At 47.1% G+C, this 27,174-nt stretch overlaps 13 protein-coding genes across 13 annotated transcripts; 5 read left to right on the top strand and 8 right to left on the bottom strand.

The window, feature by feature from the left end:
* The first annotated feature begins 93 nt into the window (after window positions 1–93).
* V1508DRAFT_374723 (Endonuclease/exonuclease/phosphatase) lies at window positions 94–1,754 on the top strand. Its single transcript, XM_066937561.1, has 2 exons — window positions 94–379; window positions 428–1,754. Exons 1-2 carry the CDS (start codon window positions 249–251, stop codon window positions 1,680–1,682), a joined length of 1,386 nt encoding a protein of 461 aa, XP_066793991.1. The 5' UTR covers window positions 94–248; the 3' UTR covers window positions 1,683–1,754.
* Window positions 1,755–1,759: 5 nt separating this feature from the next.
* On the bottom strand, window positions 1,760–2,707 carry V1508DRAFT_230606 (3-hydroxyanthranilic acid dioxygenase). Its single transcript, XM_066936309.1, has 3 exons — window positions 2,397–2,707; window positions 2,151–2,304; window positions 1,760–2,082 (listed from the first exon to the last, which is right to left on the bottom strand). The coding sequence occupies exons 1-3, from the start codon at window positions 2,505–2,507 to the stop codon at window positions 1,838–1,840; spliced, it is 510 nt and encodes a 169-aa protein (XP_066793992.1). The 5' UTR covers window positions 2,508–2,707; the 3' UTR covers window positions 1,760–1,837.
* Window positions 2,708–5,030: 2,323 nt separating this feature from the next.
* V1508DRAFT_230732 (POT family-domain-containing protein) lies at window positions 5,031–7,599 on the top strand. The gene is made up of 4 exons (XM_066936310.1): window positions 5,031–5,134; window positions 5,193–5,328; window positions 5,651–5,904; window positions 5,959–7,599. Exons 2-4 carry the CDS (start codon window positions 5,216–5,218, stop codon window positions 7,452–7,454), a joined length of 1,863 nt encoding a protein of 620 aa, XP_066793993.1. The 5' UTR covers window positions 5,031–5,134; window positions 5,193–5,215; the 3' UTR covers window positions 7,455–7,599.
* Window positions 7,600–7,674: 75 nt separating this feature from the next.
* Window positions 7,675–9,718, bottom strand: V1508DRAFT_422985 (casein kinase II regulatory subunit-domain-containing protein). The gene is made up of 4 exons (XM_066941105.1): window positions 9,006–9,718; window positions 8,762–8,950; window positions 8,602–8,711; window positions 7,675–8,547 (listed from the first exon to the last, which is right to left on the bottom strand). The coding sequence occupies exons 1-4, from the start codon at window positions 9,250–9,252 to the stop codon at window positions 7,969–7,971; spliced, it is 1,125 nt and encodes a 374-aa protein (XP_066793994.1). The 5' UTR covers window positions 9,253–9,718; the 3' UTR covers window positions 7,675–7,968.
* A 100-nt stretch (window positions 9,719–9,818) lies between these two features.
* Window positions 9,819–11,250, bottom strand: V1508DRAFT_422987 (60S ribosomal protein eL6). Its single transcript, XM_066941106.1, has 4 exons — window positions 11,092–11,250; window positions 10,779–10,862; window positions 10,488–10,660; window positions 9,819–10,424 (listed from the first exon to the last, which is right to left on the bottom strand). The coding sequence occupies exons 1-4, from the start codon at window positions 11,119–11,121 to the stop codon at window positions 10,121–10,123; spliced, it is 591 nt and encodes a 196-aa protein (XP_066793995.1). The 5' UTR covers window positions 11,122–11,250; the 3' UTR covers window positions 9,819–10,120.
* A 1,024-nt stretch (window positions 11,251–12,274) lies between these two features.
* Window positions 12,275–12,975, bottom strand: V1508DRAFT_358762 (uncharacterized protein; the record flags this gene model as incomplete). The annotated part of the gene is made up of 5 exons (XM_066937077.1): window positions 12,275–12,346; window positions 12,372–12,373; window positions 12,468–12,679; window positions 12,734–12,821; window positions 12,888–12,975. The coding sequence occupies 5 exons, from the start codon at window positions 12,973–12,975 to the stop codon at window positions 12,275–12,277; spliced, it is 462 nt and encodes a 153-aa protein (XP_066793996.1).
* Window positions 12,976–13,463: 488 nt separating this feature from the next.
* Window positions 13,464–15,792, bottom strand: V1508DRAFT_390460 (amidase signature domain-containing protein). The gene is made up of 3 exons (XM_066937919.1): window positions 15,225–15,792; window positions 13,957–15,088; window positions 13,464–13,906 (listed from the first exon to the last, which is right to left on the bottom strand). Exons 1-3 carry the CDS (start codon window positions 15,489–15,491, stop codon window positions 13,665–13,667), a joined length of 1,641 nt encoding a protein of 546 aa, XP_066793997.1. The 5' UTR covers window positions 15,492–15,792; the 3' UTR covers window positions 13,464–13,664.
* A 714-nt stretch (window positions 15,793–16,506) lies between these two features.
* Window positions 16,507–17,108, bottom strand: V1508DRAFT_434312 (SCP2 sterol-binding domain-containing protein; the record flags this gene model as incomplete). Its single annotated transcript, XM_066942020.1, has 4 exons — window positions 16,507–16,623; window positions 16,685–16,858; window positions 16,934–17,016; window positions 17,093–17,108. 4 exons carry the CDS (start codon window positions 17,106–17,108, stop codon window positions 16,507–16,509), a joined length of 390 nt encoding a protein of 129 aa, XP_066793998.1.
* A 1,417-nt stretch (window positions 17,109–18,525) lies between these two features.
* On the top strand, window positions 18,526–19,471 carry V1508DRAFT_374745 (40S ribosomal protein uS15). The gene is made up of 4 exons (XM_066937562.1): window positions 18,526–18,666; window positions 18,766–18,979; window positions 19,121–19,307; window positions 19,364–19,471. Exons 1-4 carry the CDS (start codon window positions 18,646–18,648, stop codon window positions 19,395–19,397), a joined length of 456 nt encoding a protein of 151 aa, XP_066793999.1. The 5' UTR covers window positions 18,526–18,645; the 3' UTR covers window positions 19,398–19,471.
* V1508DRAFT_463541 (uncharacterized protein) lies at window positions 19,423–20,873 on the bottom strand. The gene is made up of 3 exons (XM_066942870.1): window positions 20,599–20,873; window positions 19,869–20,544; window positions 19,423–19,798 (listed from the first exon to the last, which is right to left on the bottom strand). The coding sequence occupies exons 1-3, from the start codon at window positions 20,651–20,653 to the stop codon at window positions 19,696–19,698; spliced, it is 834 nt and encodes a 277-aa protein (XP_066794000.1). The 5' UTR covers window positions 20,654–20,873; the 3' UTR covers window positions 19,423–19,695.
* A 166-nt stretch (window positions 20,874–21,039) lies between these two features.
* On the top strand, window positions 21,040–22,474 carry V1508DRAFT_390470 (uncharacterized protein). The gene is made up of 2 exons (XM_066937920.1): window positions 21,040–21,579; window positions 21,646–22,474. Exons 1-2 carry the CDS (start codon window positions 21,299–21,301, stop codon window positions 22,376–22,378), a joined length of 1,014 nt encoding a protein of 337 aa, XP_066794001.1. The 5' UTR covers window positions 21,040–21,298; the 3' UTR covers window positions 22,379–22,474.
* Window positions 22,475–23,353: 879 nt separating this feature from the next.
* Window positions 23,354–24,919, top strand: V1508DRAFT_230865 (PIN domain-containing protein). Its single transcript, XM_066936312.1, has 4 exons — window positions 23,354–23,469; window positions 23,544–23,728; window positions 23,792–24,251; window positions 24,302–24,919. Exons 2-4 carry the CDS (start codon window positions 23,579–23,581, stop codon window positions 24,604–24,606), a joined length of 915 nt encoding a protein of 304 aa, XP_066794002.1. The 5' UTR covers window positions 23,354–23,469; window positions 23,544–23,578; the 3' UTR covers window positions 24,607–24,919.
* Window positions 24,880–27,125, bottom strand: V1508DRAFT_423010 (XRCC4-like factor-domain-containing protein). Its single transcript, XM_066941107.1, has 5 exons — window positions 26,855–27,125; window positions 26,670–26,801; window positions 26,491–26,620; window positions 25,542–26,440; window positions 24,880–25,485 (listed from the first exon to the last, which is right to left on the bottom strand). The coding sequence occupies exons 1-5, from the start codon at window positions 27,032–27,034 to the stop codon at window positions 25,285–25,287; spliced, it is 1,542 nt and encodes a 513-aa protein (XP_066794003.1). The 5' UTR covers window positions 27,035–27,125; the 3' UTR covers window positions 24,880–25,284.
* Window positions 27,126–27,174: the final 49 nt, after the last annotated feature.

Raw genomic sequence — 27,174 nt, forward strand, 5'->3', positions numbered from 1 at the left:
AAAATGAATTTATCAAAGTTTCCATACAAGTTATTTATTTATTGACTGGGCGTTGAATTCAAGATTTCAGGGGTTGCACCTGCCGATTTGCCGCTGGGAGTTCGCCTCCTGTAAGCTGGGTGCAGGCGTGCAGCATTCGTGAAATTGCAAAAACGGCCAACCAAGTAGCTCGCCGGTCCGATCTGCAATCTGATCTAGTATTTCGTACACTAGTGTCACAATAGCACGGATAGGATACTGAAGGTGTGATGTCGGGAATTTCGTTGCTTCCCGTGACTGTGTCGACGGGGTCGTCAGAGAATTCTGTTTGCTATAGTGGCCCCGTTCGAACAGACAGACCTGATGGCCTCGAGTTCCGTATGCTCACGCTAAATTGCTGGTAAGTCCTAATTCTTACAAATTGTAGATAATGCTAATGTATCTCAAGGGGCCTGAAGTACGTTTCCAAACTCCGGGAACAGCGAATGCGCTTCATCGCAAACGAATTAGGCACCTCCGACGCCGACATCATAGCACTTCAAGAATGCTGGGTAGCCACAGACTACGAATACCTTCGCCAGCGAACCCATAAACAATATCCCTATGCAAAGTACTTCTACAGTGGGATATTAGCTGGCTCAGGACTCGTAATATTGTCCCGGTTTCCCATAGAATCGATTAGCATGGCGCCATACACTATCAACGGCCGTCCCAGCGCGTTTTTCAGAGGAGATTGGTACGTCGGGAAGGGTATCGCAAGTGCGATAATACGGCATCCGTCGGGAATCGCTATCGAGGTTTTTAATACTCATATGCATGCACCGTACGGACCTGGCGACGCGTCGTATGTGTGTCATCGGACATCCCAAGCGTGGCAACTTGCGCGGCAGATTCGGGCAGCAGTGGAAAGGGGACATTTGGCTATTGCGGTTGGCGATTTTAATTCAAGACCGGATAGTTTGACGTATGCGTTGCTGACCAAACGGGCGGGGTTACAAGACAGCTGGACAACTGTGCATGGCACCAGTACGGAGCACATCCTTCCTGCGTCGCTGTCACCTGAGAAGCAAATTACCACTCTCGGCGTGACGTGTGACTCGCTTCTAAATACCTGGCGTGCAGATCGGGATATTTCAGAAGCTAAGAGACTGGACTATTGCTTCCACGCCCCGCATTTATCAACTGTGGACTCGGTAGACGTAACGTTCATTGACAAAGTACCCGGTCTAAACGTCTCTGCGTCAGACCACTTTGGCGTCTCGGTCACGCTGAGGATTCTGCCTACAGCAAGATCCGAACTTGCGTCAGGTCGAGAGCAGGCGGAGGAAGGTGCTCGACCTCCGAATTTGCCCTTGGCGAATTACGAATCTATTTTGGACGTCATAGCCAGCTACCTGCCGACGGCGCGCGCACAGCAGTATTACCGACTACTCCACTTTTGGATTTCAATTGTGCTTGTCGTGGGGTTACATGTAGGTATTTTCTGGGTCAAAAGTGGATGGCCGGGATTTCTAGTCGTATTGGGGTCGACGGTGATTGCGGTCACGGGTGTCATCGACGGCATGCTTGGGTTTTTGTTCGGAAGGAATGAGTTGCGAGCGCTAAAGGAGTTTGAAGAGGAAGTTAGGTGGGAGATGAGGAGAATGGAGGAGTTGTTGAATGGCAGGTATGAGGATGTTGGCAGCGTTGGCAAACCGAGGTGATATAGATGACTAGAACATTATGTAGAGTGTCGCAATTCTGTTTCCGTAATAGTACATCGAATAATTATGCTGATCCGTGATTCCATAATCATTCCATCCGACGATCCAAAATGCCAGAGTAAGTTATAACGCCAAACTATATCCCACGCAAACATCTACTTAACATCGCAAAGAGTCCCGCAGTTCTTACATGTCCTCTTCTTAATATCATCCGTAAAAGCAAGTACAGCATCCTTAATCTGCGTGCCTAAATCCGTACAATGAAACGCGTCTTCATGCACTATTTCCTTGCAATTCTGACAATACCAACGTAGTTTGTCGACGGAATCTTTCGGGCGGAGTTGCTCTATCACGATGCCGATCGTGTCTGCAAATCTGACCGGGTTGTGGGGTACGTTTTCTGATTGCGTCGTGTCATTAGTATGGGCCTATTATTAAAAGCAGCCAAGAAGACTTGAATGGACGAACCTGGTAGTAGAAACATATCGCCTTCGTTAATGTGAATATTTCTGAATTTCCCTTCGTCCACGACTTTCAGTAGCATTTGTCCTTTGTATTGGTAGAACCATTCTGGTGTTTGATTTATATGATAATCCGTCCGCTTATTCGGTCCACCGACGATCTACCGGCAAATGTAAGCAGAATTTACTGATAACAGAATGTAATCAACATTTCCCGTGTGATTCAAACAGAAAGACAAAGGGGCGGCCGTACCATTACCGTATATCCGCCACGATAGACGCAGTAATTATTAACAGGCGGCTTGAGTAAATGCGAATTCTCAGCCAGCCATTTCGGCAGATTGAGCGGCATCCGTAACGGCATCCTCGTCGCTATATCTTGGCAATTCCCACTTGTATCAAATACCGGAACGGAGGAACTCACGTTGGATTATATGCTGAATGGCTGGTGCAAAGATACAGTCGTGAGACTTCCAACCTGGGGGTGGATGACGCTAAAATCTCCAATTGGGGTGTGTGGTTTGAAAATGTGGCGGATTGAGCCGCACTATATCATAAGCCACACTCCCGCGCAGTAGAAGAATTAGATATGTTTGGGATTTGATGACTGTCGAACAGACTGGACATCTCCGTATGCCGGATATTGAATTCCGCTCACCATGACGATCAAATAGACTGTCATCATTAGCTGATCATATTTAGCTTTTTACCGACCAGGTTATGAGCGGCTTTCGACGAGGGAATGATTGGACTAGGTCGTCTTCACCGAATCTGATTTGATTTACAGTGGGCCACGAATTGATCTTTGACGACAAATGCTGCTATTATTGTTCAAGGTTCAATGTTCAGTGATTTGGGATCGAGTATGAACATTAGAAATGCATTAATCTAACAAGATCAATGAGTTTGCACTATTCCTGCTGTTAGTATCTATTGTATTATATGAAGCATTGTAAATGTCCTATGCTGGTTCGTACTACCACACATTTGACGTTAAACATCCTTATCTACCGCCCCACATCCCGTATTCGCGATATGCCCAGAATTTTTCTCTATGTTACTGTACCTCGGTGTACCACGCCATTGCGTCGAAAATTGTCGATGCTACTGGGTTTGTCGTATGAAATTGGAAGGTCTTCCGGCGGTTTAGAGCTTGTAAATTTTAATTCAACTTTATTCGCTGTGCGGAAATACAATTTCTACTATTCTACTGAGTGTATGTTTGAGACGTGATGACGAGACCGCCGACAGCCGATGGAATAAGCGTCGAGGCGAGAGACTGGCAAGAACAACACCGAGGCAGTGACGTCGCTGTATGAACACATGATCAGACAAACGACAGCTTCGTATTATTAGAGTAATCGCAATTCGAAGTCTCGAAGCAAACTTCGACGGAAACATTGAGCCAAGGCATGTTATCCAGATATATACGAGGTGCAGCAACTAGTGCTGGAATCAGATGCCAGGGACAAGACAAGCTAAAGGACAGTGGCAAATAGACTGGAGAACCTTGAGGACGAAAGCGTTTCAGCTAGTGATGGTGGGGCGGAAAGCTGAAATTAATTGTACAAACTGCTAGCGTGGAACTAGACTCCGCGACTTAGAACCGGCCTTCTGTGTTCAATTCAGAAAATCCGAAGAAGTATGTTTTAGAGACGTCAAGTTATTAGTGACGACCGAAGTCCGTAAAAGTATCTACTCAACCTTGCATCACTTCGATCAGCCCGACTTACACTCAGTTCGCAGCACTACCAGTGGGAAGGAATTGGTCAGAACGCTACCAAATGAGCATAAATGTGAATTGACGAGTCACGTCGGCAATGACGACCAGCAACGCGTGGATCTGACGGAGCGGCGATTTTTATTTTGCACAGCGGAAGCCGAGGCAAACTGTGGACGGGTCGTGACCAACGGGACCCAGGGGGCCACGGCCAGGCTCGGACCATGCAGGCTCGAGCTCGCGCTAGGGAACTCTGTCACTCGCGTACAATCATAGATGGGTCTAATCCAGCGACGTGCAAAGGCCCCAGTAGCCGCCTGGCCCAGTGGCCCTGGTTAGGAAGAAGATTGGTGGCTTATTACGATATCAGTGGGCATGAAATGTTTGCAAACAAGCAAATGGCGGGGGATCTCATTAGCGAATATGACAGGCAGCGTCGATGGCGCTGGCGCGCCGCACTGTCGGAGCCGGGCAACGTCACACAAGCTCAGGGCCTCACGCCCGCACAAAATATTTTCCGAGTCCGCCTGCCGCCTAAGAAACGGCCCTGCCTCGCGCCGCACGCTCTCCAGAGCAACATCCTGCCCAGCGAATCTGATCATGAAGCATTTCCATCGTTAGCATTTGGCCGAAGAAAACAACGCGTTCCATCTCTTGCGAAACACCATGGTGACAACGACGCCTGGCATCATCCGAGGTTAGGGTGCGTACCTGCAGAAACGTGCTGGCACGTGGGAGTTGTGCCTATGCAGGGCCCGATGCTTGTGCGCTTACGCTGGCGTTGTTCACGCCCGGACAAGGCGACCGCCACACTGAATACTGCCGCACTTGGACATCTACACCCCCATTGTCAACTCGACAATCGCCAGCTTCCATATTCGCCACTCATTTGTATCCAGCAGTCGTCCCCAGTACGATCTTCTCCCTGAAGGTAAGCGAATTTCAAATCTTCGTTGTCACTCGCTGCACGGCAGTCTTGTGTGTATTCCGCACGAACTTGTAGCTCGAACAACCGACTTCATCGCACTGAGTGGGAGTGCAGGACATGAGCGATCCACATCATTGCATCGAAGGCAAGTCCAATACGGCATTGAAATATCGGATGGCAGTCCACGACTCGTCGTCTGCGGTGCCTGTACCATTTTCAATTTAAGGTTGAGGACCTGTTCGGCACTGTCAAATCTGCATCTCAGTGTATTCGCCTCTACCATTACATCGCTTGTGGTCACGTTGCCGACTTCTACAATTGTTATCCATTATTCTCTTTTTTGGTTCTGCGCTCCACGTACCCGCAACCGTGAAACTGAGACTGACTACCGTCGCCCTTAGGTTAAACAAGACTATCGCACACCATGGCCGGCCGTATCTCCCGCCACTCCGCTACGGGGTATATGCCGCTACCGTCTGACGACATCGAGTCGGACTCGAATGCGTCGAACCTCGATACATTCGCTATTACGAGAAGGTACATTGTCTTGCTTTTCGCTCGTTGTTTTTTTATATCTTATGTGTACGATTGGCCGACGCGGAGACCTCGCTGGCTTTGGCTACCAGGATTCGAGAAAGTTGGAGCTCCTGTCGTGTGCGCCTGTCCCGGCATGGTTAGTCGCCGTCGGGTTAAATAATGCTTCCTCGCCACGACACAAGGACTCGGCTTAGTCCTTGTCTGGCGTCAAATATAATCTGCCGCTGGGCTCGTCGCGAGCGTTTCTCCCATCCACACATTTGCGCTCTCCTTCTTCTGCATTCCTGTGTCGCGTTATAATGACTGACATTGTTGAGAAAAGCCCCCATCCCGAGGAGGTGGCAGACCACCCTCTTGCAGCACCCGACTCGACCAAGAAGGATGTCACCGTCGGTTCAATCGTCGACGCAGAGCGTGCGCTTCCTACCTACGACAACAAGTACACTGGCAGCTCGGTTGCTGATGAAGAAATCTCCGATCACGATCTGCGCACTCTGCGTCATGTTGCCGACCGACTCCCCGCCGCTGCCTGGCTTGTCGCCATCGTCGAGCTCTGCGAGCGATTTACCTACTATGGTTAGTTGTGGTTGTTGATTATTCTGTATCTAGCATAACTGACAACAAGGGCAGGTATCACTGGCCCATTCATGAACTACATGCAGAACGCGCCTGGCGGTCTCCGCCCTGGTGCGATCGGTCTTGGCCAGAGCAAGGCCTCGGCTCTCAATTACTTCTTCCAATTCTGGGCGTACGTTACCCCGATACTCGGAGCTGTCATTGCTGACCAGTATTGGGGCAAATACAAGACCATTTCCGTTTTTGCTGGCATATACGTGGTTGGTCTGTTGATCATCTTCGCGACTTCGCTTCCTGTCGCCATCGACCATGGTGCGTCTCTCGGTGGTCTTATTACTGCTATGATTGTAATCGGTTTCGGAACCGGTGGTATCAAGTCGAACGTGTCCCCGTTGATTGCCGAGCAGTATACAAACACCAAACGGTACATCAAGGAGCTCAAGTCTGGCGAGCGTGTCATTGTCGATCCTGCCGTCACTATCCAATCCTTGTTCATGATTTTCTATCTGTGTATTAACATCGGCTCGCTGTCTGCAATCGCGACCACCGAATTGGAGCTACATGTCGGATTCTGGGCTGCGTACTTGCTTCCATTTGCTTTTTTCTTCATTGGCATTGTCGCCTTGATTATCGGCAAACCATTTTACGTCAAAAAGCCTCCCCGTGGATCTATCGTTCCGACTGCGTTCCGTATCTTGTGGATTGCTGCCACTCACCGCAAGATGGTCGCCGCTAAGCCATCATACCGTAGCGAGCACGGCTTGTCGGCCGTCCCCTGGGCCGATCACTTTGTCGACGAAGTCAGTCGTGCTCTCATCGCGTGCCAGGTTTTCGTTGTCTTCCCGATCTACTGGTTGGTCTACGGTCAGATGGTAAACAACTTTGTTTCGCAAGCTGGTGAGATGAACACGCATGGCATCCCGAACGATATCATGCAGAATATCAACCCCATCGCGATTATCATATTCATCCCCATCTGCGACTCATTCGTGTACCCCTACCTCCGCAGAATCGGCATACCCTTCAAGCCCATTACGCGTATCTTCTTTGGTTTCCTCTTTGGCACAATCGCCATGGCCTACGCTGCTATCGTCCAACACCTGATCTACACGTCCGGTCCCTGCTACGAATACCCGCTCGCATGCGACGCCTCCAGCGGCGGCCAGATTCCAAATGACGTTCACGTCGCAATTCAAACCCCGGCGTACTTCTTCATTGCCATGTCCGAAATCTTTGCCTCGATCACTGGACTCGAATATGCATACACCAAAGCCCCGACGTCCATGAAGTCCTTCGTCATGTCAATGTACCTCCTGATGAATGCTTTCGGTTCCGCACTCGGTATCGCTATCTCGCCTACTGCTAAGGACCCTGATATGGTCTGGACCTACACATCCCTCGCGATCGTTACATTTTTCTGCGGATGCTTCTTCTTCTTAATTTTCAGACGATTCAACAAAGACGAGGACGTGCTCAACAGCCTCGACAACGAGGGCCTCGATGAACTAATCGAGCATGATGCGCAGGGTACTTTGAACATCACAGCTTAAATACTTTGTATAGACTTATTACAAACATTTCGAATGAGCGTCTCTTGTCGTTTGGAGTTGGGTCATTTTCTGTTGGCTTTGGCTGTTGTATATAATGTATGCGGTATGGGTTTGTGATGATTTTGTGATTAGTATATGGTTGATTAGAATGTATATTGGAAGTGGGGCATGATATTAGCATACTGGAGTGGGAAGTGGGATCTAGATGTATCTTGTGTATCTGTTGTTATCTCCACAGTCAAGCAGAAGCTGTAGTATGTATTATATCTCTACAAATGACAAATGATGCATGGAAGTTGATTATTCCGAGTACAGACGACGACACAGAGCAGTTTTACATATTGTACACGATACAACGCAAAAAAATAAACACAAATCAAAAACGAGGACGAAACCGAACAAAATGATACGCAGCGCGCAAGTCATAAAACACACGTTCATGCCTCATCAATCTGCGTCCTCCATTAACTTCTTCTCCTGTACACATTTTATTCCATTCATGCCTTCGTGACGGTCATATTCCCAGCTCACTTACATCCCTCGGCCGTTCTCGCAACCACCGCATCCTCGGTCCCGATTTCGCCCGTTCAGAGATTTTGAAGCCGAATAGGTGCATGTCATAAATATCCCACTTGTCAGCCTCACTCTCTGTTGTCGTCGTCACGGCCGTGCTCGCCGTCGTAGTAGTATCGTTCCCGTCCCCGTTCGTGTTCTCAGTCTCTCCACCAGATTTCGGTTGCCCGCCCGCAGCTGTCGTGCTTGCCGCCGCGCTCGTTTTGGAAGAATTCGTTGCGACGTCGTTAGTTTGTTGTGGTGCAGAAGCTGCCAGGATTTTGACGCTCGGAACCCCGAACGGGCCAGGAATGTCCGTATACGTTTTCAAAAACAAGCCCGCGAAACTAGTCCCGAAGTACGCACCGTCGACTTCGTTCTGTTCTTTGCCAATGGGGGAGTATATATCCGCACAAGAAGGACAATATAGTTTGACCGTGTCGTTGCCTGGGAGATCGCTTGAGCCGATCGGCAAGACTGGAGTTTGGTGGCAGAGATACCGTGGGCATGTGCCGAAATGCTGGAGATCATACTTTTCAGCCTAGAGGTAGGGTTAGGATATACGTTTTTGCCAGAGCAGAAGAAGAGGACACACCATTATTGTGAGACCAGCTCGTGTGAGGAGAAAACGTGCGTGTATTAAACCGTATAACTGTTCCGCAGAATTTTCAATTACTGGCATATTCGGCAGTCGCGACGGTTCATCTACACAGACTTAGACAAAATATCCCGGAATTTGTCGAAACCAAACTTACCTGGATCAGGATCATAGTCCAGAATCATATCGAGTGCTTCTTTATAGAAAGGGACCAGGGAACTGAGACCCGTGAGATTGAAATCGTCTTCAATGAAGTCTTCCGTGACTTCTGCGAAATATTCATGACCGCGTATTGAACAAAAACTTGATATCCAGGTTTCTACTTCTGATCGCGATGATCCAGATTCTGTTTTCATCAGCCTTGCCCAATTCTCATTACTGTGAAGTTAAATTTGACGAACCATAATATGACTCCTCCTCTTCCTCCTGCTCCTGATCCTCCTGATCCCGTTCCCGTTCTTCCTCTTCGTCCTCTTCATCTTCCCCCTCGTCGCCCTTCCCATCATATTTCTCCACACCCTCCATCATGCTATTCTCGCCAAACCCCACATTCCCAGCAGCAGTACTACTTTCACTCATAACTTCAGCAGCCGGAAACTCCATCTCCTCCTCATTCTTGCTCCACTGCTCACTGCCCACATTCGACATCTTCAGCCGCTTTCCTCGATTAAGTTGTGTTCTGACCGGCAATGCCGCTACTGATCTGCAACGCAGTGTCCAAATCGTTAAGGATTGATCAGAATCCTCTCACCTTTCGCCAAAATCGTATGCAGTAATATTAATGGACCTGCGATCTCACTTCGAAGTTGCATGTACTATCTGATCAACTGAACGGATTGATCTTGTTGGATTCCGAGCCCAACTGTCTCGTGCAAGAACGACGACCCCTTTGACCTAACACTTGTTCCAACCACTTGCACTCCTTGTTCTCCTTCAACGACAGCCAAAATATTTGATTCGGATAACGTCGATTCAGACCGATCTTATTATCCGCCGTTGGTGACTCCTCGGGTAATCCCTATTCGACGCCTGTATAGCGAGGCAGTCGGCGAGTTGTGCGTTGTGGATAAAGTGAGAAGCCTAGCTAGACACGGCGGCAGGGTAACTTCGCAAAAGATGCGAATACGAGAGGGTATGGGTATTTGCTGGTGGATTTTAGGAGCCTATATCTTTGGAATGTAATTCAAGAACTAACGTTTCAGAGATTTTTATATGTACTCTTCGTCGAATACTGACGAAAATGGGCTAACAATGTTTTTCCAGTAAGTAGTATCGCAGCCATACAGGGCACATTATTAGTTTCATCAGCAGCCGCTCGTAATAACCAAATTTTTGATCGTAGTCCTGTATTAATGAATATTTGTACAAAATCTCGTCGAACTTGTTCACTAGATTCCCTTTTAAACTTTTTACCCTTGTGACAATGAACATAACCGACTCAGGGAAAAAGAAATTCACCAGTTACCAAATCACACACGCCTTTTCCATCCTTTCTTTCTTTACACCCTTCGCCAGCTTAGAACTTCATGAGATGCGGCTTATCACCCTTCTTCAAGCTGAAGCTGCTGGCTAAGTACGCCTTCAACGCCGGAACCTTCTTGATCTCCGCCAATAGAGCGGTGTCGACAGTCTTCTGGTCCGTAATACGAGTCTCGGTAATGACCTTCTTCTGCTTCTTCTCGTCGTCGCCAAAAAATTCAGCCTCGCCCTCCTTCTTGGACTTCTTCTCGCGCGCAAAGTACGCAGCGGTGAAAGTAGAAACGTCGACGGAGTCAACGGAGACGACGGTAGAAGTGGCAATCACGTACGCAGGGTTAACTCTGCATGAATTTATTAGCCTCTTATTCTTTGTGTTTGAAAGTCAATGATTCCATTGAACTTACCTCCGCAGAGGGACACCGTTCACCTTGAATGGGCCGGTGACGAGGAGAGTGCCATCCTCAAGAGCCTTCAACAGAACAACACGCTTTCCTCGGAATCTTCCGGCAAGGATGATGAGAACTGCACCGGGCTTGAGAGAAGCACGCAGAACAGCGGGACGGACGGTCTTGCGGGCCTATTCGAATAGTTGTAAGTACATCATTCCAATATCTTAGGCCGAGGCGAGTCATTCATTCTCTATTGGCATTTCTGCTCTTATATCGGCATAGAAGCTTAGTATTGTAGAGATTTACCTTCTTAAGGGCAGGGATGTCTTCTGCTGGGTACCATTTGGAAGCCTTGCTGGCTGGTATGACACGCTTGCCGCCGTTGCTTGCCTGTGATTGAAAACATCAGCATTCTATCCATAAAAGCAATGACCCACCTAAACTAAAGTGGTGCTAATCCATAACCTTCCTCCTCCTATATATCACGTTCCTCCACAGATCCCCATCCATCTTTCACCTTCGAATCATCATCCAACAATCCCACATCAAGTCGTCAACCGCATCCTCCACAGCACCACCTCACTTCCCAATCGAATTCAAGTAACTAAATGGCACTTACACCGCCGATTTCCTTAGTGACTGCACTCATATTTATATTATAAACAGCGAAATAACGTGTCGAAATTGTGCTGTGACGGTGTAGTTCAGTATTGTTGGCTGCTAGAACAAACGGGCAAGCAGTAATCGTATCGTTCGTTAGATGGAGGTCGACGCCCGTGTGGTGGTTTGGTTTTCTTGGAATACCGCTCTGCACATACAAATTCGTATGGGATGCTATCGTACATGAGAGTTGGCAGCTCGCCCTTACAAATGCGTGTGACTGCTTTAGGGCAAGCAAGTTAGGGCTTTAAGTACAAGGCCCTTAAAGCACTTTAAAGAAGACCTAACCCAATGCCGTTGCCCCGATTAAGGGTAACTTAAATGATTTCAGTCTTATTTTAAATTTTGCAATGTCGCATATATTATACATATTCATATTCTTCTAACCAAGTGCACACTAATGATTCATAAGGCACATACAATTAAATATTCGAATTCGCTGACAAGATCGGCTAATCCAGAGCAAGGAAGCTTATCTATTCACAAAACAAGTATTGACTTGTTCTACACCAGAACGACATGGATATACAGCAAACAAGCGAATCCAAATTTCCAGAAATAGTACATTATTATGCCAGCGATATGTAAGGACCACAACCAGTTCGTATTACATGAGCACAACCAACCAAACAATTACGCCGCCAAAAACCGACATCAAAGTCGCACGTGAAGAAGGTAGATCGGCAGATCGAGGAGCCGACCCTTGGAACGCGGGGCCGGTGTATAATGAGGACGCGGAAGTCGAGGTGCCAGACTAAAGACAGACAAGTTAGCTCTTTCATTTTCAACATGTTTTAGCGGAAGTATATACTTGTTTTCTGGTTGACGCGGATGTTTGGGGAGGTGCAAATGTTGAGTTAGTTGACGATATTGTATGAATCCTCGGTACCGATGTGAACGAGGTGGATGAAGACGTATATGGGCAGGAAGTCACGGTCGTGTACTCGATTATGATAACAAGGCTTCCACTCGTTATTGTGCTCTGCAGTACCCTCGTTGTCGTGGTTGATGCGTGAGCCGTGGAAGACATCGCAGTTGGTGTTGGAGACACAATTGTTGTCGAAATAAATATGTTTTCTGACTTCGAGGACGTTGCTGAAGTGGACGAGCTCACCAAACCTGTCGACGTTGTTGACGATCTTTCAGGAGTTGGGGACGTTGTTGATGACGTTCGACTGGACGAGGAGGTGCTGGTAGATGTCGTCGCAGCATTGCTTGTTGAGGTAGAAGTGCTGGCACTGCTGGCAACCAATGTCGACGTAGTAAGGCTAGACGACGTTGTCGTAGTACTGCTACTGGAAAGGGTGGTACTACTGGCAATTGATGTCGACGTACTAGAGCTAGACGAACTCGTTATGACAACGGTAGATGTAATGGTAGAAGTAACCACACTAGTCGAAGTCAATGTCGTGGTAGACGTTGTCGGAGTGTTGGCCGTCGCGCCAGCAGGCGTCGTAGGCAACGCACAAGTCGCTAACGGGTCCGTCAAGAATGGCTCAAAGGACGACCAAATATTCGCATCGTTAGGTCCGGCGCAGTCTAAGCATCTGAAACGATACAGTTAGTTGATGAAGTCGCTAAGTAAACTGTCGCACTAATACGTTGTCGCAGTGGTGACGAAGCCAGAGCCAGACGCGCAAAGACAGGACGTGTCGGTCCCGCATTGGCTTGCGAATACAACCGCAGAACCTAAACATGGCTATTAACACTCTATAACATAACGCAGAGCGCGTAGAGTAATGCTATAACACGTACCACATGCCGCGAAACAATCGTCCACGGAAACAGTTACCACGCGGCGCGCGGAAAGAAACACTAAGACCCCTAGATACAGTCCTCTCATTGCTATGTATATGATGCTCAGGTACCAAAAGTGTCAGGATGAAAGTCCGATTAGGCAGGCGAGGGAAGAGTCTAGACAAGTATGGGAAGATAAAACGAAAGCAGGTGCGAGCGACAGTCGGATATATATAAATATATATAGATAGATGGTACAGAGGACTCTATAGTACAGATGACGCTAAAATATATGTCAGAGGACGATATAGCACAGATGACGCTAGTATATATAGTACAGAGGACGATAGCACATATGACGCTCTGGGCTGTAAAGGGGGTTGTTGTTATTGAACCGGCTGTGTCGTACAAGCACAACATCAGCTGAGCATACTAACAATGGTCTTGTCAGTTGTGGCTGTCGTCTAACTACCATTGAGGCTACCAGTTCAAAGACAACCGGTGCATCAGACGTCAATTCATGGTCCAATGGGATCTGCGGCTGTTTGACATGGATGGTACTTCGGGGTCAAGTGTTCAGAAAGTTATTCGCGTGGTATTGATGTAATGCGTTACACAAAAACAGTACGTTACACAAGCGAGTTTACGTGTCAACGCGTCGTGTCGACCACGCGCCACCCACAACAAACAAACACGACGCGTAAGACCTCCCAACATTTTCTTCAAACTCATTCATTGGCTCATATCTATACAAACAGCTCTACGCCATCAAAATATTCGAATAATTACTTCGGCTTATGAATCTCTTCCGAGTGCGTTTTCAACAATCTTCATCGCTTGCAAAAGCACATCGTCGTTGAATCGTCTCGCAACCAATTGCAAATTAACGGGGGCGTCAACAAATTTCTCTGGCGAATATATATCGTAGAAGAATTTGTCCTGGAAATTCATCGGCGTATAGTCTTTCTCTGGCACGTCGAGTTCCTGGTCGACTGTCGTGACCGGGAATACCGCCCCTGGATAGTCGAGGAAGTTCCCTGCGCCTCATTAGAATAATTAGAGAGTACGATACAGCGCAGTTACTCACAGTGCGAAGTGTATGCCCAATATTTGGCGGTGCCATGCAAGCACGCAACTCCCGGCGCGGCAGGACACAAAATAATGTCAGCCGGATGGCCGTCGTCTTTGCCAGACTCATTCCAATATTCGGCATACATAGCTCGGTATGCATCCCGCTTCGAATGCAGTTCCCAAAGCGAGTGAATGTCCTGCTTCCGAACGTACGGATTCTCCGTCAATATCCACTTTGTTAGAGGCAGCGGTTCTTCGCCGACTGATGCAAGGAGCTCAAGCACTTTCTCGCCGCCGTCGGTGTAGTACAGCTGTGACGTGAGTTCCCAGGCATAGTCATGCATCTTAGGCTCCCAAGGAATAACCTCGATGTCCCATCCGGGAACGCCTTTCTTTAATGCGTCGACAACGACTTGGAGCGCACGCTTGACGGGTGGAAGCGGGTTGACCACGCCGTCAGACCACAGCACACCGATCTTCAGCTTACCAGGAGTCAGTGCCTGCTCGCGCCACGGCACAGCGAGCAATCCGGGTTCGGTAATCCACGGCTTCGATCCAATGACGTATTTCATAAAGTACTCCATTGCTCGACGCGACTGCGCCAACGGACCAATGGCTCCGGATATGGATTCAGCTCCAGGGGTAGGACCGATCAATCCGCCCATGGGGACTCGACCAGCCGTCGGACGCATTCCATAACGTCCATTAGATGCTGCCGGCCAACGCGCTGATCCGCCGATATCCGTACCCATGCCGAGCGGCGTGGCGTTGAATCCGAGAAGCGCGCCTTCCCCACCGGTCGAGCCTCCACAGCTGAGATTACGGTTATATGGATTGTACGACGTGCCGTAGAGTATCGTCTCTGTCTCAACATGCATGATAGTTTGGGGCTGAGTCGAACGAGCAAACAGGACGGCACCGAGAGATTCCATGACTTCGATAACGTGCGCGTCTTTGTCGACTTTTTTCTCCGCCCAAGCGACGAAAGAAGCGTTGACGTAGCGGTCTTTGACAGAAAAATGCTCTTTAGAGGAAATTGGAAGACCGTGGAAGGGACCGAGTGTCTTGCCGGTCTTTTGGAAGTACTCATCGATCAGAGTTGCACGAGCAACTGCGCGGTCCCAGAGGAGTTCGGTAAGACAATTGAGCTAGAAGCATTAGCTACACGAATGGCATCAAAACACTTGAATACGTTCGGTTAACTCAGGAGACACATGCATAGGGAGCGTCCTGCAATTTAACGACCAATTGCGACGAAAATAAGCTTATGGACAAAATACATACCACTTTTTGAGCCAGAGCTGCTCGACGAAGATACGACTTCACAACGGTCACGGCGGTTAGCTCACCCTTCGCCATCTTCTCAACCAGCTCAATTGGCTCCGTCTCCGTAATCTCACATTCTTCCTTTGTCAATAGAAGAGCCGGTATACCTGTAACATTCAGCGGAAGCGGGTCCGGCAGCTCAGGAAGCGGCGGATCAACCTTCGCGCACGATTCGTCACGGATGGCGACCGCTTTGGCAACAAGAGTCTCGAGTACTGTTGCCATTATTCGCACTTGTCGCTGAATTGAGGCTTAAATTGGCGAATAAATGGTTGGGTATGAGCAGGCAACTTCAACATTTTTAGAGTGTTCCCGTCGATTGACCAACCTTATCAGCCCTTGGCCAGTGCCGAATGCAACTATCAGGAACCACCTCACCCACCAACACGATGAGCGTGACATGAGCCGCAACCCGCTTAATAATTACAGCCTGATACTCTGAATTGGCAATATGAGGTGGTAATACGATGCCTTATTTGCGCGGTTTGTTAAATTTTTTGTACTATTTAACCAGTTTGGCCATCATCGGACACTGACTTTAGTAAGATTATCCTAAAACCTTCACGGTTGCCAAGTTTCTTAAGTGCTGTTCGGAGTGAGTCCTACCAGCAACCCCTGAGTCTAATTCGCAAATTCATTCGATTTCTTGATAACTTGCCACGAAACAGGGCTAACTCCACAATAAATCAGTTATCAGTAGAAAACCTGCCTTGAAACAAATAATTTCCAGACTTCGAAAATTGGAATTAACTCAGATGAGAGATAATTTAACTTCCCTGAAAAACAACCGGTCTTAATTGCAATTTGAGCTCCTCAGGCAGAGAGGTTTTGTAAATTCACGACGGAAAACAACCACGCCATAATAAACATCTATTGTCTCCTATGTGATTTAAACAATCGACGTTGTTGTTCGCATGTTGCACTTGTTAGAGTCTATTAGATATCTATTAATTACAACCTTTAGTAAATGATTTGATTGGGCCAATTATATTATCGAGAGACTTAAGAAATGAGTTGCAGTGACATCTGACGTACTTTTATTTCCATATTCGAGAAAACCACAAATTAGAAGCACGCTAGCAAAAATCCGTCATGAATTGTGACAAAATATACAGTATGCCGACATTCAACACGCACAGTAAATCCGATATCCTTCCAAAGCAATTAAAGCAATTACCAATAAATGTCGTCAAAATCCAACTTGATGCGCATTAATAGAATCTATCAAGTAGCGATAGCCTCATAGCTTCGACTTCTTAGTCTGCGCGGCTTTCAAGATTGTCTCAGCCTTAGAAGCTTTCATGATGTCGCCCTTGACCTTCAGCTTGCCAGACATGAATAGCTTCTGCGCGTTGGCCTTTTCCACTGTTAGTATCGTCCATGATAAATAAATAGAAACGACGAAAGCTTGACTATACCTTTCCCTCGATCAACTTCGCGAAGTCGTCATCGCTAAGGCTGAGAACTATATCGGCTTTCTTGCCGTCCGGACCCAAGCCCTTGCCGACGGTTCCACTTGACTTGAGGTCAATGTACCACGTGTCAGTCTCATTTTTTGGGTTTGTGAGAGAGAAGGCAAAGATGGCACCGCCCTAAACCAGCACAGATGTCAGTATATCGAATCCGATCATCTCCGACACTCGTATGGATGCTGAAGCGTAACGCACCTTTTTAATGGCACTAGTTCTCTCCTTCTCGTCAGATAGAGAGGCCTTGATGAGGTCAAACGCGGCAGATGATGGGAATGAATCTGCGAGATTACAAGTTAGCTGGCTAAATCGCCTTGCAGTTGCCTCCGGCGCTGTCACTAATTGTAGGAGACCAACCAACTTTGAGAGACATTGTGATATTGGTAGATAAATATGAATAAGGAGGCCAGATTGCGGTTGACGTTACGGCAGAAAATAGAAGGCAGCGCGGGTGACTAGATATATATTGTGTGCTCGTGATCGCTGGTGGTTATGGTCGAGCTCGGCGTTCATGTGAACGGGGCCCTCCCCGCATTCGGAAGGCTAGGTGTCGATGCCGTCACTCGGCTTCGAAGTCCATCGTCGAGCCATCCCCCGGCACATTCAGCACACAGTCCAGCTTTAGCACCTTTTTTCATGTGCAGCCGTCGGCTCTAAGTACCTTCACTCTCCTCTGTGCCAATACTGTCGCTATCGAGTATTATTCACTCAGCTCTCACATCTGTAAATTCTGGTATACCAATACTAATGGCCGCATTTTGTTTATTAATAACTAGAAAATATCTAATAACTATGAACTCTGACTGGACATGTGCCCAATCAGTACCAAAATCCAAGGGGCAGGGGGGCATATCTACAGATATATCTTGAGCCCTACCACATCTTAATGGAAACAGATCACCGTTATCCCTTCTCGATGCGACTAATTTATAATTTATAAGACGTCCCTCAAGGCCAGGTACAACAGACCCTTGTTATCGCTTTCAGGTCCTATAGCGCGAGAAGTGAACATCCACTTCGTTATAAAGTAATCACGCTTGATTTGGCTTCACAGATTTGGTAGCTTGTGTATGGCATCTACGTAATTCAAAAGGGGCTGTGCCTCGCGGCTTGTATTGTAGAGCTGTCGTTGGCGGTAAAGAAATCACACGGAGGGGGCTTCATCATTGACATGATTATACAATATGCATATTTGGCACATATACTAATACTATTCATTAATGCCACAGTGGAGCCTGTTAATCTGCAATTATCCTATTAGCCATGCAATCCAGTAAACTCAAACCGTCACCCAACACTCCATGATTTGAAACAAATGTTCCAATAAAAATCAGACTAGCCGTCAAGCCAAACATAGTCATGGACCGAAACAGAAGCTTCGCTCTAGTATTAGAGATGCCAGTTATGTGTAACACATAAGAAAATGAGAATCATCATTTGGTAAAATGCGCGACGATTTATCCCACGCGCAAATTGAGATCGCGGAAGAAATTGTGGAAAGACTGCTTACAACTTATCGGTGGTTTCTCCTATTCAACTGTATAACAAACGAACATATTCATTTTAAGCTGAGAGCCATTAATAGGTACAGCAATAGCCTTGCTCGCGAACACCTATAGTAGTACTAAGCGTGAGGCACTCGTAAACACAGCCCTAACGAATATGCCGTAAGTACCGCAATGCGTCGCTACAATTTGTGACTGCTTTTATTAACTCCCAATGAACCCTAAGCCATGGACCACAAACACATAAAACCCTACAAATTCAGTGTCGGTGTGTTTCGGCGGTGTGTCAACGCCAATTGCAATTGACCATCACGACAGTATACACGCGCAAAATAGATCAACGCCGGCTCCACCGCCTCTCACACCTTTTTTCAAGTCATTATCATATCGGTACTATAATTCAATATGGGTCGCATGCACAGCAAGGTCAGTAGTTATTATTGGACATGATGAATGATCGAGGCGGATGATACTTGGTGGTGAAACCAAGTTTTCGTTATAGTACGAAGTTAACGGTGAATACAGGGCAAAGGTATGTCGTCCTCGGCGACTCCTTACTCTCGTCATCCTCCTGCTTGGTTCAAGCTCTCGCCTGAGTCTATCGTCGAGATGATCATCAAGAACGCCCGTAAGGGTCTCTCGCCTTCTCAGATTGGTGTAGTCCTGCGAGATTCGCACGGTGTTGCCCAGGTTAAGGTCGTCACCGGTAACAAGATCCTCAGAATTTTGAAGTCGAACGGTAATATGATTTTCATTTTCATCGGCATGTTCTGGCCAAGAGAAGTGGTTCAAGGAGTGGTTCATTGTCAATGAACGCCAATTATAGAATGGTCGAATTGAGACCGGAAAGCCATCAGCAGTGCTAATATGTTCAATATAGGTCTCGCTCCTGAGATCCCCGAAGATTTGTACCACTTGATCAAGAAGGCCGTCGCTGTCCGCAAGCACCTCGAGCGCAATCGCAAGGACAAGGATTCCAAGTTCAGATTGATTTTGATTGAGAGCAGAATCCACCGGCTTGCCAGATACTATAAGTCTGTCGGTGTCTTGCCTCCCGTTTGGAAATAGTAATATACCTATTTTGTGACATTTTAAGAAAAATTGAGTACTAACTCTGGTTTAGCGAATCTTCTACTGCCTCCGCCTTGGTCGCTTAAAATTGTGCATGGTTTTGTGAAAATTGTTGTATTAGGATTAGGTCTTTAATGATATAAATTGTACAATGTTCTTATCATCATTCTGGTACATTACTGTTCAACGGCTTTATGACCCTGAGGTGTGATACCCTTGTTACTGCATTAGTTGAAAAAGCTTGAGTACGGATTACTCGGCTTTGCTATGATACAACTGATTCATGCATGCCATGCCTGGCAATGCGAACTCGTCTACCTCGCCAATCGTGCCAACTTATAACTTACATAATTACCACTGCATGTAGGACTCGAACGATTCGCTTTACTTGGAGGATTTTTGCTTGACGCTGGACTTGCTCCTCTTCGGCGCAGTTTTACTCCGCTCAATCAAATACTTCCCTAAGACCTCTAATGGGTTTTCAGGCCTAAATCATCATTAGCATAAGCCATCCTTACAGTTTGCTTGCACAACGCAGCAACTTAATTGATACATACTGCTCCCTTGCAACAAGTTTTACGCCATCTAATAACGCCGGTGTAATCAGCTCGTTTAGATATCGCCTCGTAGGCGCACCTCCCCGAACCGGTTTATTCTTGTCATCCACGCCACCTCTCTCCGCTGTGGCATCACCGTTCCTCACATCCACGTCACCGTCTTCCTCTCTAGTCGTGTGAGTCGTTTTTTGTTGTTTCCGCCGTGGTTCCGCTGAACTTTCGCGCGATTTGCCAATGGTGCCCGTACCACTTTTTAACACGTTTTCAATATTCGATATCCCTGCAGGCTCAAGCGTGCTAAATTCCTCATCATCTCGTTTTCGCGAAGCCGGTAGGATTGGCTGCTCGACCTCCGACCTGTCTTCTCCTTCATCGACAATGCCCTGGCGAGATCCCACTTCCATTGATCCCAGTTGTGTCGTGTCCTGACTTGGAATAGCCGGTAATGGTGACGCGTATTTCATATCCACGTCGGGTTTGGGGGAGCGAGATGGTGGTAGGCTTGGCGCCGAACGACTCTCCTCGATGCCGGATTTGGCTGATACAGCAGGAGCAGTCTCTACCGTATCCGAAGTCATGCTTTCTGATACCGGGACCTGTGTTACCGCGCTATCTAAATGTTCTCGAATCTCGGTGCCATTCACCGCCGTATTGTCCTCATCATCTTGCCGACCTGCTGCAATCGAGCGTCAGTACACATGATCATATTTGAAGCTGTCATTCCACCTACCTTGCGGAGCAGGCAACTGTGGAGCTAATAAATCAGATAACGGCAGTCCTGTCATATTGCGTCCGGATACGAACTGGGCGGGAGTCGGGTCGGATATCTATCAAACGATGGTCGCTGCGTTTGAAGAATGCTTGCTGACCTTAGGGGCAAGTGGACCGGCCCATTAAAAGTCACAATAAGATATCTATCGGAATAAATGTGTGCGATTTGACTGTATGTGGGCGAAGTACGGTGAGAAGTCGTCTTCGCTATGCAAAGTTGGACTAGTGTCGCATTGGCAATGTCTAGCATGAGTATGGTACACGAAATTGCCCTTGACTGCGCGGCTCTCGAGGTTGTGTGAGTGAGCATAAGGGTATTGTGTTTAAGGCTTTGTGTTACCCGGCATGTCACTGAAGTGGCTTGTTTTTGTCGAAGCGTTTCTCCTCTGGTACCTTGTGTATCGACTCCAGCTGTAGCCCAAAACAAAGAAGTACGCCGTTAATCGAGCTAGTAGGCACTGAAAGAAGCTGCCGAGACTATTCAAATCATTTGTATTTTGATTGCAGCAGGAATAAGGATTCTGGCCGTTGTAGGAGTGCCACGTCCTCGAATTTAGCATCAGTTGCCTCCACAGTGGATTACTACGTCTGCAACGATTCACGAGTACTGCCCCATCCGACTTTCGCTAGACCTCTACACCCCTGTGAAACTATTCACAATGACTACTCGACGCAGTAATTATCACAATTTCATTCCGCAGCAGATGCCCATTCGCAAAGGCCAAGCCAGCATTACAACATACAGCTCGCGTCTGAAAACCGGTGTTACCGCATTACTTGTGCCACAGGGACCGTTGATTAGCACGGGCGGTACGTTACCGAGAGCGGCCAAGCGGAATTATGCTGAGACCGATGACGATGATTTGGAGGAACGGCGTGCCGAAGATGAAGGCGCCCCTATGAAAAGTCGAATGGCGATTATGACGAATCATGTATATCAGTAAGTCGCATACACTTTTCGAGTTCGTCGTGGTCGGAAGACAAAAATGCTAATAGAGTGTTGCAGCACCGAAGAGCAATTGGAAAAAGCGGCACAGCAACCGGAAATTCTAATTCCAATCAGGATAAATCTTGACATGGGCACCTACAGACTGTCTGACTTCTTCTTGTGGAACCTATCCGAACAACTCATTACCCCGGAGCAATTCTCGCAGATCATGTGTCAGGATTTGGATATTCCCCTACAAACATACGCGCCGCAAATTAGCCAGGCGATTAAAACTCAGATAGAAGAATACGCGCCAGTCGCCACGATCGATTTGCCTACTGGCATCCAAAACGTGATTGTCAATCTGAGCTTGCATTTGGCTAAGCATTTGTATGAGGACAAGTTTGAGTGGGATCTTGCGTCCGCGGAATTCACTCCTGAGCGTTTCGCACGGACAATTGTCGAGGATATGGGATTGAGTGGTGAATTCTACCCTGCGATTGCGCATGCGATCTACGAAGTCCTGATTCGACTGAAGAAAGAGGCTTGCGAGGGGCATTTACCTACGGAAGTTGATAATGATGCCGCGTATAATGCGGACGCCGGATGGCGGGTCGATCAAGAGGGTTTGGGCGATGAATGGGCACCGTCATTAGAGGAGCTAACTCAAGAAGAGATTGAACGGCGGGAAGTTGAGCGCGAAAGGAATATTCGGCGTCTTCGACGAGAAACTGCAAAATTCGGGGATAGTGCGGATAGAGATTACAATAGTTTTTTGAGCAGCAAGCGACGGAGGAAGACCATGTTTTAGAATGTTGGCATGATCTTATGTATTATTTACGGAAATGGGTGTTTTATTATTGATGGGGTCCGGATTTCTGTCTGTGCAATATAATAGTTATCTGTAGAACAGTGCAGTGTGATCATAGTTCGTGCACAAAGTGCCTGAACACCCGTCTTTAGAAGATTCTAATACCCATACTACTAATGATTCTAATCGGCTTTATCGTGCGCTCCCACAGTATATGAATCGAGGTGACCTGCTGCGGGTTAGGGCTGTGTAAGTAAGCAAGGTGAAATATTCAAAGGAAATGATCATGTGCGCGCTCACAGCTCTGTGTATTCGTTCTGCCAGCTTATTTGATTTGTATTTGATACCCATGAGTTGTTTAAGATGTGCGGTTTGACTGGCGATATGTTAAGCTAGAGTGCGGGGAAAGCGACGAGGTATTTTGGATTGCGTTACCGCAGAATATCACTCGATTCGAATATCGGTCAGTTGTGAATTGGTTTAAATACGCACATGCTTCGCAGATGAAATACTTGTCAGAGTTTGCATGAGCATCACGGACCGCAGATGTTAGCAACGTCGAACGTCTTATTGCCAAAGTCGGCAAGGAAACGGGGTTCATTAGTCCTGCACGCTTGTGGAACGTCGGCGGCCGAATATGTTGGACTGGCTTGATAGAAGGTGCCTGGGACTCTAGTGGCTTTGATTGGATCGGAAAAGGTCGAACATTTGTTTGATTTGTGCGGGCTTTACTTGGTCGAGGACGGGACGATGATGTTCTTGCTTAAAAGGTAGTAGGGAGCATTCTCCTTTGGCGTTCCTGTGAGTCGGGGTTTATTAAAGTATTCAATAATATTCCTTGGACTATTCGTCGGATAGTCTGCAGCTATAGGCAGTAAACCACTGCCTAGATTAAAATGTCGTGTCGAATGCATATAGTGAATGCTACATGGCAAGTAGTGCTGGTTGGGTTCTGCCTTGTCGTCTGGAGACGGTAAAAAGTTTCCAATACAACAGGACAAACCCTTGAGTCCTCGGTCGTCCCATTTTCCCATTCCCTCGCGAAAACAATAGTATCTCCGACTGGCTTTATTATGAGGCACTATATGCAGGTATATGATAATGCCATAATTACTATGATAATGCCATAATTACTTAATAGATAGTTATTGACTATATTTTCAAGGGTATTACGTCCCTGTACATGTGCCTCTACAATCGATGCAGGAAAGCACAGATCCTGACCAGTCTTGCGGTGAAGATGAGTTGATGGATTTAGATGATATAGATACAGAGGACGTTAAGCAGTTTGTTTCTCGCAATCGAAGTTCCAGTGTGCAACAGCAATTGGCAGGTCCTGGAGGCTCTAACGTATGTATTTTTCTCAGCCGTATTATTGTGACAATTGGAATTACAGCTGCTAACGTCGTATAGACCACTACCGTTACTACTACTTGTGAATTTGACCATAACGTCGAATTAGCTTCGGTTCTTTATGTAGTGGATACAAACTTTGTCATTTCACATTTGAGAATTCTGAACGATCTTATTGCTCAATATGCGAAATTCGGAAACCTACTCGTGTTTCCAGAAACAGTCATTGATGAGCTGGATGGCTTGAAGACTACCGAACCGCCATCCAAAGTCAGTTTGCAAAGTAGGCATCAGAGTGATATTGCATTACTAGCTAGACGAGCGAATGATTGGTTGTTCAAATCACTCGCTCGTTCAGAACCAGCTATTCGAGGACAGAAAGCGAATGAGAAGATTGAGAGTAATTTATTTGGTGATAAGTCAATTTTAGATTGCTGTAGATTTTTTCAGGAGATACGGCATAAGCCTGTGGTTTTACTGTCGAATGATAAGAATTTATGCGTTCAGGCTCTAATATACTGTGAGTGTGTAATTTTGACCTTGTTTGGATAATTAACTAAGGCTTGATAGCTATTCGAACAGTGTCTTTTGTTCCAGGACTCACGGCGAGGGATCTTTTAATAAGATCGTTGAATCTGCCACGAGATGCTATTCCACCGTCGGTCGCACCCACATTACAAATTCTTCCTCAAACCGAACAGCGGCCGTCGCAACGGACCATGGATCTCGTCGACGCGACGATGGAAGATGTGGACACATCCATGGACATCGACGAGCCACCGCCAGACTTGAGCTCATCAAAACATAAATCTCGACGAGCTGTAACAGACCATCGCGGAAAATTTTGGTTTCCGCCACCTGATCTCAAGCCTTAAGCTGTTGAGGAGAATATCGTCGGCGCGTACGCCGTCGCCAGCGCTCCACGTCGACTTGCCAATAATATTACACTGCTGCGGCTCCGGCCGCATCGACATCGGCGACGGTTTCAGCTGGAGGACTAGTTTTCTATGAAGTATTCACGGGTCTGAGCGTTAGAGATAAACACAGGCAATCGCAATCTTCTACATCGGAGTAACAGAGTAACATGCATCATTGGGCGTTCAGGGGATTTGACTTCCAATCTGTACTATAAGTCAATTAGAATGTTAGGACGAGAAAAACATCATTAATTTTACTGGATATTTGATTAATGCGTCGCCGAAGCTCGCCATTATCGATTCATCACCACTGGGTTTGCAGTGGATAAGACGATGCAGCATCTACACGCGTTCGGATATGCTTGTATGATCTCCAAACCATACTATGTTTTACTTTCCGAGCTGTCGTGTATAGGGCAGTAGATCGATTTATTCGATTTCCAGCTCTAGAGGATGGTTGCTATAAAAACCGCGGATCATAGTACGTTCTATCTAAGGTGTGAAATGGTATTACCGTTTCCTACACTGATTTCAGTGGGTAGAATGCCTCCAGAGACCTCGTACATTCACATTAATGAGTCGTATACACTTTGAATACAGTAGAATATGGAATCGTACAAAGAAGTATTCGACACTCTAGAACCGTCGGCGTACTGGCACGCGCTTTCTGGCTTGTAGTTGGGCATCCGGCATACGACGCCGTTCGGTGGCGATGTCTCCGGCATCGTTAGGTGGCGAAGAATGGCGCGGCTTTACTGAAGTTTCTTGCTGTTCCTTGAGCGATCCCGACTGATGCATTGGCAGCGGTGATGGAGACGTATCCTTTTTGTCACTGTTCTAGAGATTATCATTGGTAAGTAAGAGTTCTATAGGAATGGCAGTAGCATACATACGTGTCCAATCGGCGTCGCTCGTTTACTGCTGCGAGACGTACTGCCCCCAATCATGCCCCCTCCGATCACGCCATGAGCACTCGGTGCACTCGACGATGCGCGTGACAAAATCTCTTCTTCATCAGATGACGATGGTGACCTTCGTAGTAGTTCGCCTGTTACAGTCTGGCTCCATTTAGATGGAGGACTAGCTTGCGATTGTCGATATCGGCCGCCAATTATCATGCCTCGGGACTGAGATTCGGATTCAGAAGAAGAATTAGATGCGTCGTCTGCATCTTCGTAGCCTTCACGAGTAAGACGTTGTTTTGGACCTGTTCGACCTGACTCCTTCCCTTGATTGTCCTCAGAGTCACTGTCTGCGTCATTTCGTTTTTTTTGCCGACCACCGATTACCGACTTAATCTGATTCTCGTTGCCAGAGCTACTTTCATCGTCCCCATTTTCCTCTCGCCGCATACGACGCGATCTTTGTCCCTTACCATGTTCACTTGTCACCCGACTCTCGTTGCTAGAACTGGATGCATAATGTTTCCGCTTGCTACCGAGACCTGGCAATGCAGTGTTGTTCGACTTGCGACTTGTCCCTTGATCGTCAATTTGAATATCATTAAAATCTCCATCTGTGATCTCCCATTTCCCATTAGCACACCACCCCCACCACTGGCTACATCCATTGACACCACGGAGATATATTTCAGAAGCTTTGCAAGTTGTCGTCTTGCTGTCCTTCCACGATTGAAGCCACGTTTCTGCATTAAATTGTGCAAAAGAATCGCGGTATCTTCGAGGAGCATACAGATTTGCATGACATTCTTGGAGTACTTCTTGCAAGGCGGAGATATGGTAGTCTTTTTCTGAAGCGATAGCTTGTAATGCAGAGATTTGAGATTGGAGTACTAGAGCTATTAGCACGACGCAAGCAGGTCGTATCGAAAGTAGTATTTACCGTCGATGATTCCCAGGCTGCCAAGAAATATATCGCGACAAAAATGAGATGATGGTGCAGATTGAAGGCGAAAGATCCAAACCAGGGGCCTAGAACTGGCGGACATTTGCAAAGACATGGTGATTCGCAACTGCGTTGATCAATATAAGTTTGTCCTAGAGCAATGGCAAGGGACGTACGTTTTCTGCAAATCTCATGGCTTCTAGCTTTGTACCTTCAGGCAGCTCGTTTCCAGTAAGTGAGTCAGATAATCTCGCGAGCAGCACATTTAGATTGGCCGATTGGCTGACATCCACGATACATCTGTCTTGCTAGATTTAATTAGCGTTTATACTAACAATACATAATTCTGCGAATAATGTACCAGAGCACGGTCAATAATGTCATCTTTACTCGCTGAATCAACCCAAAGACTCTGCAGATCAGTAACTGTGAATGAATATGAGTCTGAGGTACATGTAAAATGAGCGAGCAAAATCACTGGCGGTTGATCGCTTGGTGAGACGCATAATGGTACCCACCGAATTTTTCCAGGGTTCTCCATTGCCTAGAATATACTGAACACATTGGCTATCAAATAGCTGGCCAGATCAGAAATTACGCTAGCTGATATTCCATGACTTCGATGTTTCTCGAGTCACCCTGGGTCCACGACGATGTCATTCCTCAATTAAGGTTTATACT

Source organism: Lipomyces doorenjongii (assembly GCF_038497915.1).
Source record: "Lipomyces doorenjongii strain NRRL Y-27504 unplaced genomic scaffold V1508scaffold_54, whole genome shotgun sequence".
Lineage (NCBI taxonomy): Eukaryota > Fungi > Ascomycota > Lipomycetes > Lipomycetales > Lipomycetaceae > Lipomyces > Lipomyces doorenjongii.

Coding starts and splice junctions, on each gene's coding strand:
- V1508DRAFT_230865 (XM_066936312.1), top strand. CDS start 23,579: ATGCAGGAAAGCACAGATCCTGACCAGTCTTGCGGTGAAGATGAGTTG. Junction 23,729..23,791: donor CAGGTCCTGGAGGCTCTAAC/GTATGTATTTTT, acceptor AACGTCGTATAG/ACCACTACCGTTACTACTAC. Junction 24,252..24,301: donor CGTTCAGGCTCTAATATACT/GTGAGTGTGTAA, acceptor AAGGCTTGATAG/CTATTCGAACAGTGTCTTTT.
- V1508DRAFT_230732 (XM_066936310.1), top strand. CDS start 5,216: ATGGCCGGCCGTATCTCCCGCCACTCCGCTACGGGGTATATGCCGCTA. Junction 5,329..5,650: donor ACATTCGCTATTACGAGAAG/GTACATTGTCTT, acceptor TGTTGAGAAAAG/CCCCCATCCCGAGGAGGTGG. Junction 5,905..5,958: donor CGAGCGATTTACCTACTATG/GTTAGTTGTGGT, acceptor CAACAAGGGCAG/GTATCACTGGCCCATTCATG.
- V1508DRAFT_390470 (XM_066937920.1), top strand. CDS start 21,299: ATGACTACTCGACGCAGTAATTATCACAATTTCATTCCGCAGCAGATG. Junction 21,580..21,645: donor ATGACGAATCATGTATATCA/GTAAGTCGCATA, acceptor AGAGTGTTGCAG/CACCGAAGAGCAATTGGAAA.
- V1508DRAFT_423010 (XM_066941107.1), bottom strand. CDS start 27,034: ATGGAGAACCCTGGAAAAATTCGGTGGGTACCATTATGCGTCTCACCA. Junction 26,802..26,854: donor ACATTATTGACCGTGCTCTG/GTACATTATTCG, acceptor AATTAAATCTAG/CAAGACAGATGTATCGTGGA. Junction 26,621..26,669: donor CCATGAGATTTGCAGAAAAC/GTACGTCCCTTG, acceptor TGATCAACGCAG/TTGCGAATCACCATGTCTTT.
- V1508DRAFT_463541 (XM_066942870.1), bottom strand. CDS start 20,653: ATGACAGGACTGCCGTTATCTGATTTATTAGCTCCACAGTTGCCTGCT. Junction 20,545..20,598: donor ACAGTTGCCTGCTCCGCAAG/GTAGGTGGAATG, acceptor GCTCGATTGCAG/CAGGTCGGCAAGATGATGAG. Junction 19,799..19,868: donor AAACTTGTTGCAAGGGAGCA/GTATGTATCAAT, acceptor ATGATGATTTAG/GCCTGAAAACCCATTAGAGG.
- V1508DRAFT_422985 (XM_066941105.1), bottom strand. CDS start 9,252: ATGTCGAATGTGGGCAGTGAGCAGTGGAGCAAGAATGAGGAGGAGATG. Junction 8,951..9,005: donor AGAGGAGGAGTCATATTATG/GTTCGTCAAATT, acceptor TGATGAAAACAG/AATCTGGATCATCGCGATCA. Junction 8,548..8,601: donor GAGCTGGTCTCACAATAATG/GTGTGTCCTCTT, acceptor CCCTACCTCTAG/GCTGAAAAGTATGATCTCCA.
- V1508DRAFT_230606 (XM_066936309.1), bottom strand. CDS start 2,507: ATGCCGTTACGGATGCCGCTCAATCTGCCGAAATGGCTGGCTGAGAAT. Junction 2,305..2,396: donor GTGGCGGATATACGGTAATG/GTACGGCCGCCC, acceptor ATTTGCCGGTAG/ATCGTCGGTGGACCGAATAA. Junction 2,083..2,150: donor CGATATGTTTCTACTACCAG/GTTCGTCCATTC, acceptor CGACGCAATCAG/AAAACGTACCCCACAACCCG.
- V1508DRAFT_374723 (XM_066937561.1), top strand. CDS start 249: ATGTCGGGAATTTCGTTGCTTCCCGTGACTGTGTCGACGGGGTCGTCA. Junction 380..427: donor ATGCTCACGCTAAATTGCTG/GTAAGTCCTAAT, acceptor ATGTATCTCAAG/GGGCCTGAAGTACGTTTCCA.
- V1508DRAFT_374745 (XM_066937562.1), top strand. CDS start 18,646: ATGGGTCGCATGCACAGCAAG. Junction 18,667..18,765: donor TGGGTCGCATGCACAGCAAG/GTCAGTAGTTAT, acceptor CGGTGAATACAG/GGCAAAGGTATGTCGTCCTC. Junction 18,980..19,120: donor CAGAATTTTGAAGTCGAACG/GTAATATGATTT, acceptor TGTTCAATATAG/GTCTCGCTCCTGAGATCCCC.
- V1508DRAFT_390460 (XM_066937919.1), bottom strand. CDS start 15,491: ATGGCAACAGTACTCGAGACTCTTGTTGCCAAAGCGGTCGCCATCCGT. Junction 15,089..15,224: donor CAGCTCTGGCTCAAAAAGTG/GTATGTATTTTG, acceptor TAATGCTTCTAG/CTCAATTGTCTTACCGAACT. Junction 13,907..13,956: donor TTGGGCATACACTTCGCACT/GTGAGTAACTGC, acceptor AATGAGGCGCAG/GGAACTTCCTCGACTATCCA.
- V1508DRAFT_422987 (XM_066941106.1), bottom strand. CDS start 11,121: ATGAGTGCAGTCACTAAGGAAATCGGCGGT. Junction 10,863..11,091: donor TCACTAAGGAAATCGGCGGT/GTAAGTGCCATT, acceptor TTTCAATCACAG/GCAAGCAACGGCGGCAAGCG. Junction 10,661..10,778: donor ACATCCCTGCCCTTAAGAAG/GTAAATCTCTAC, acceptor CTATTCGAATAG/GCCCGCAAGACCGTCCGTCC.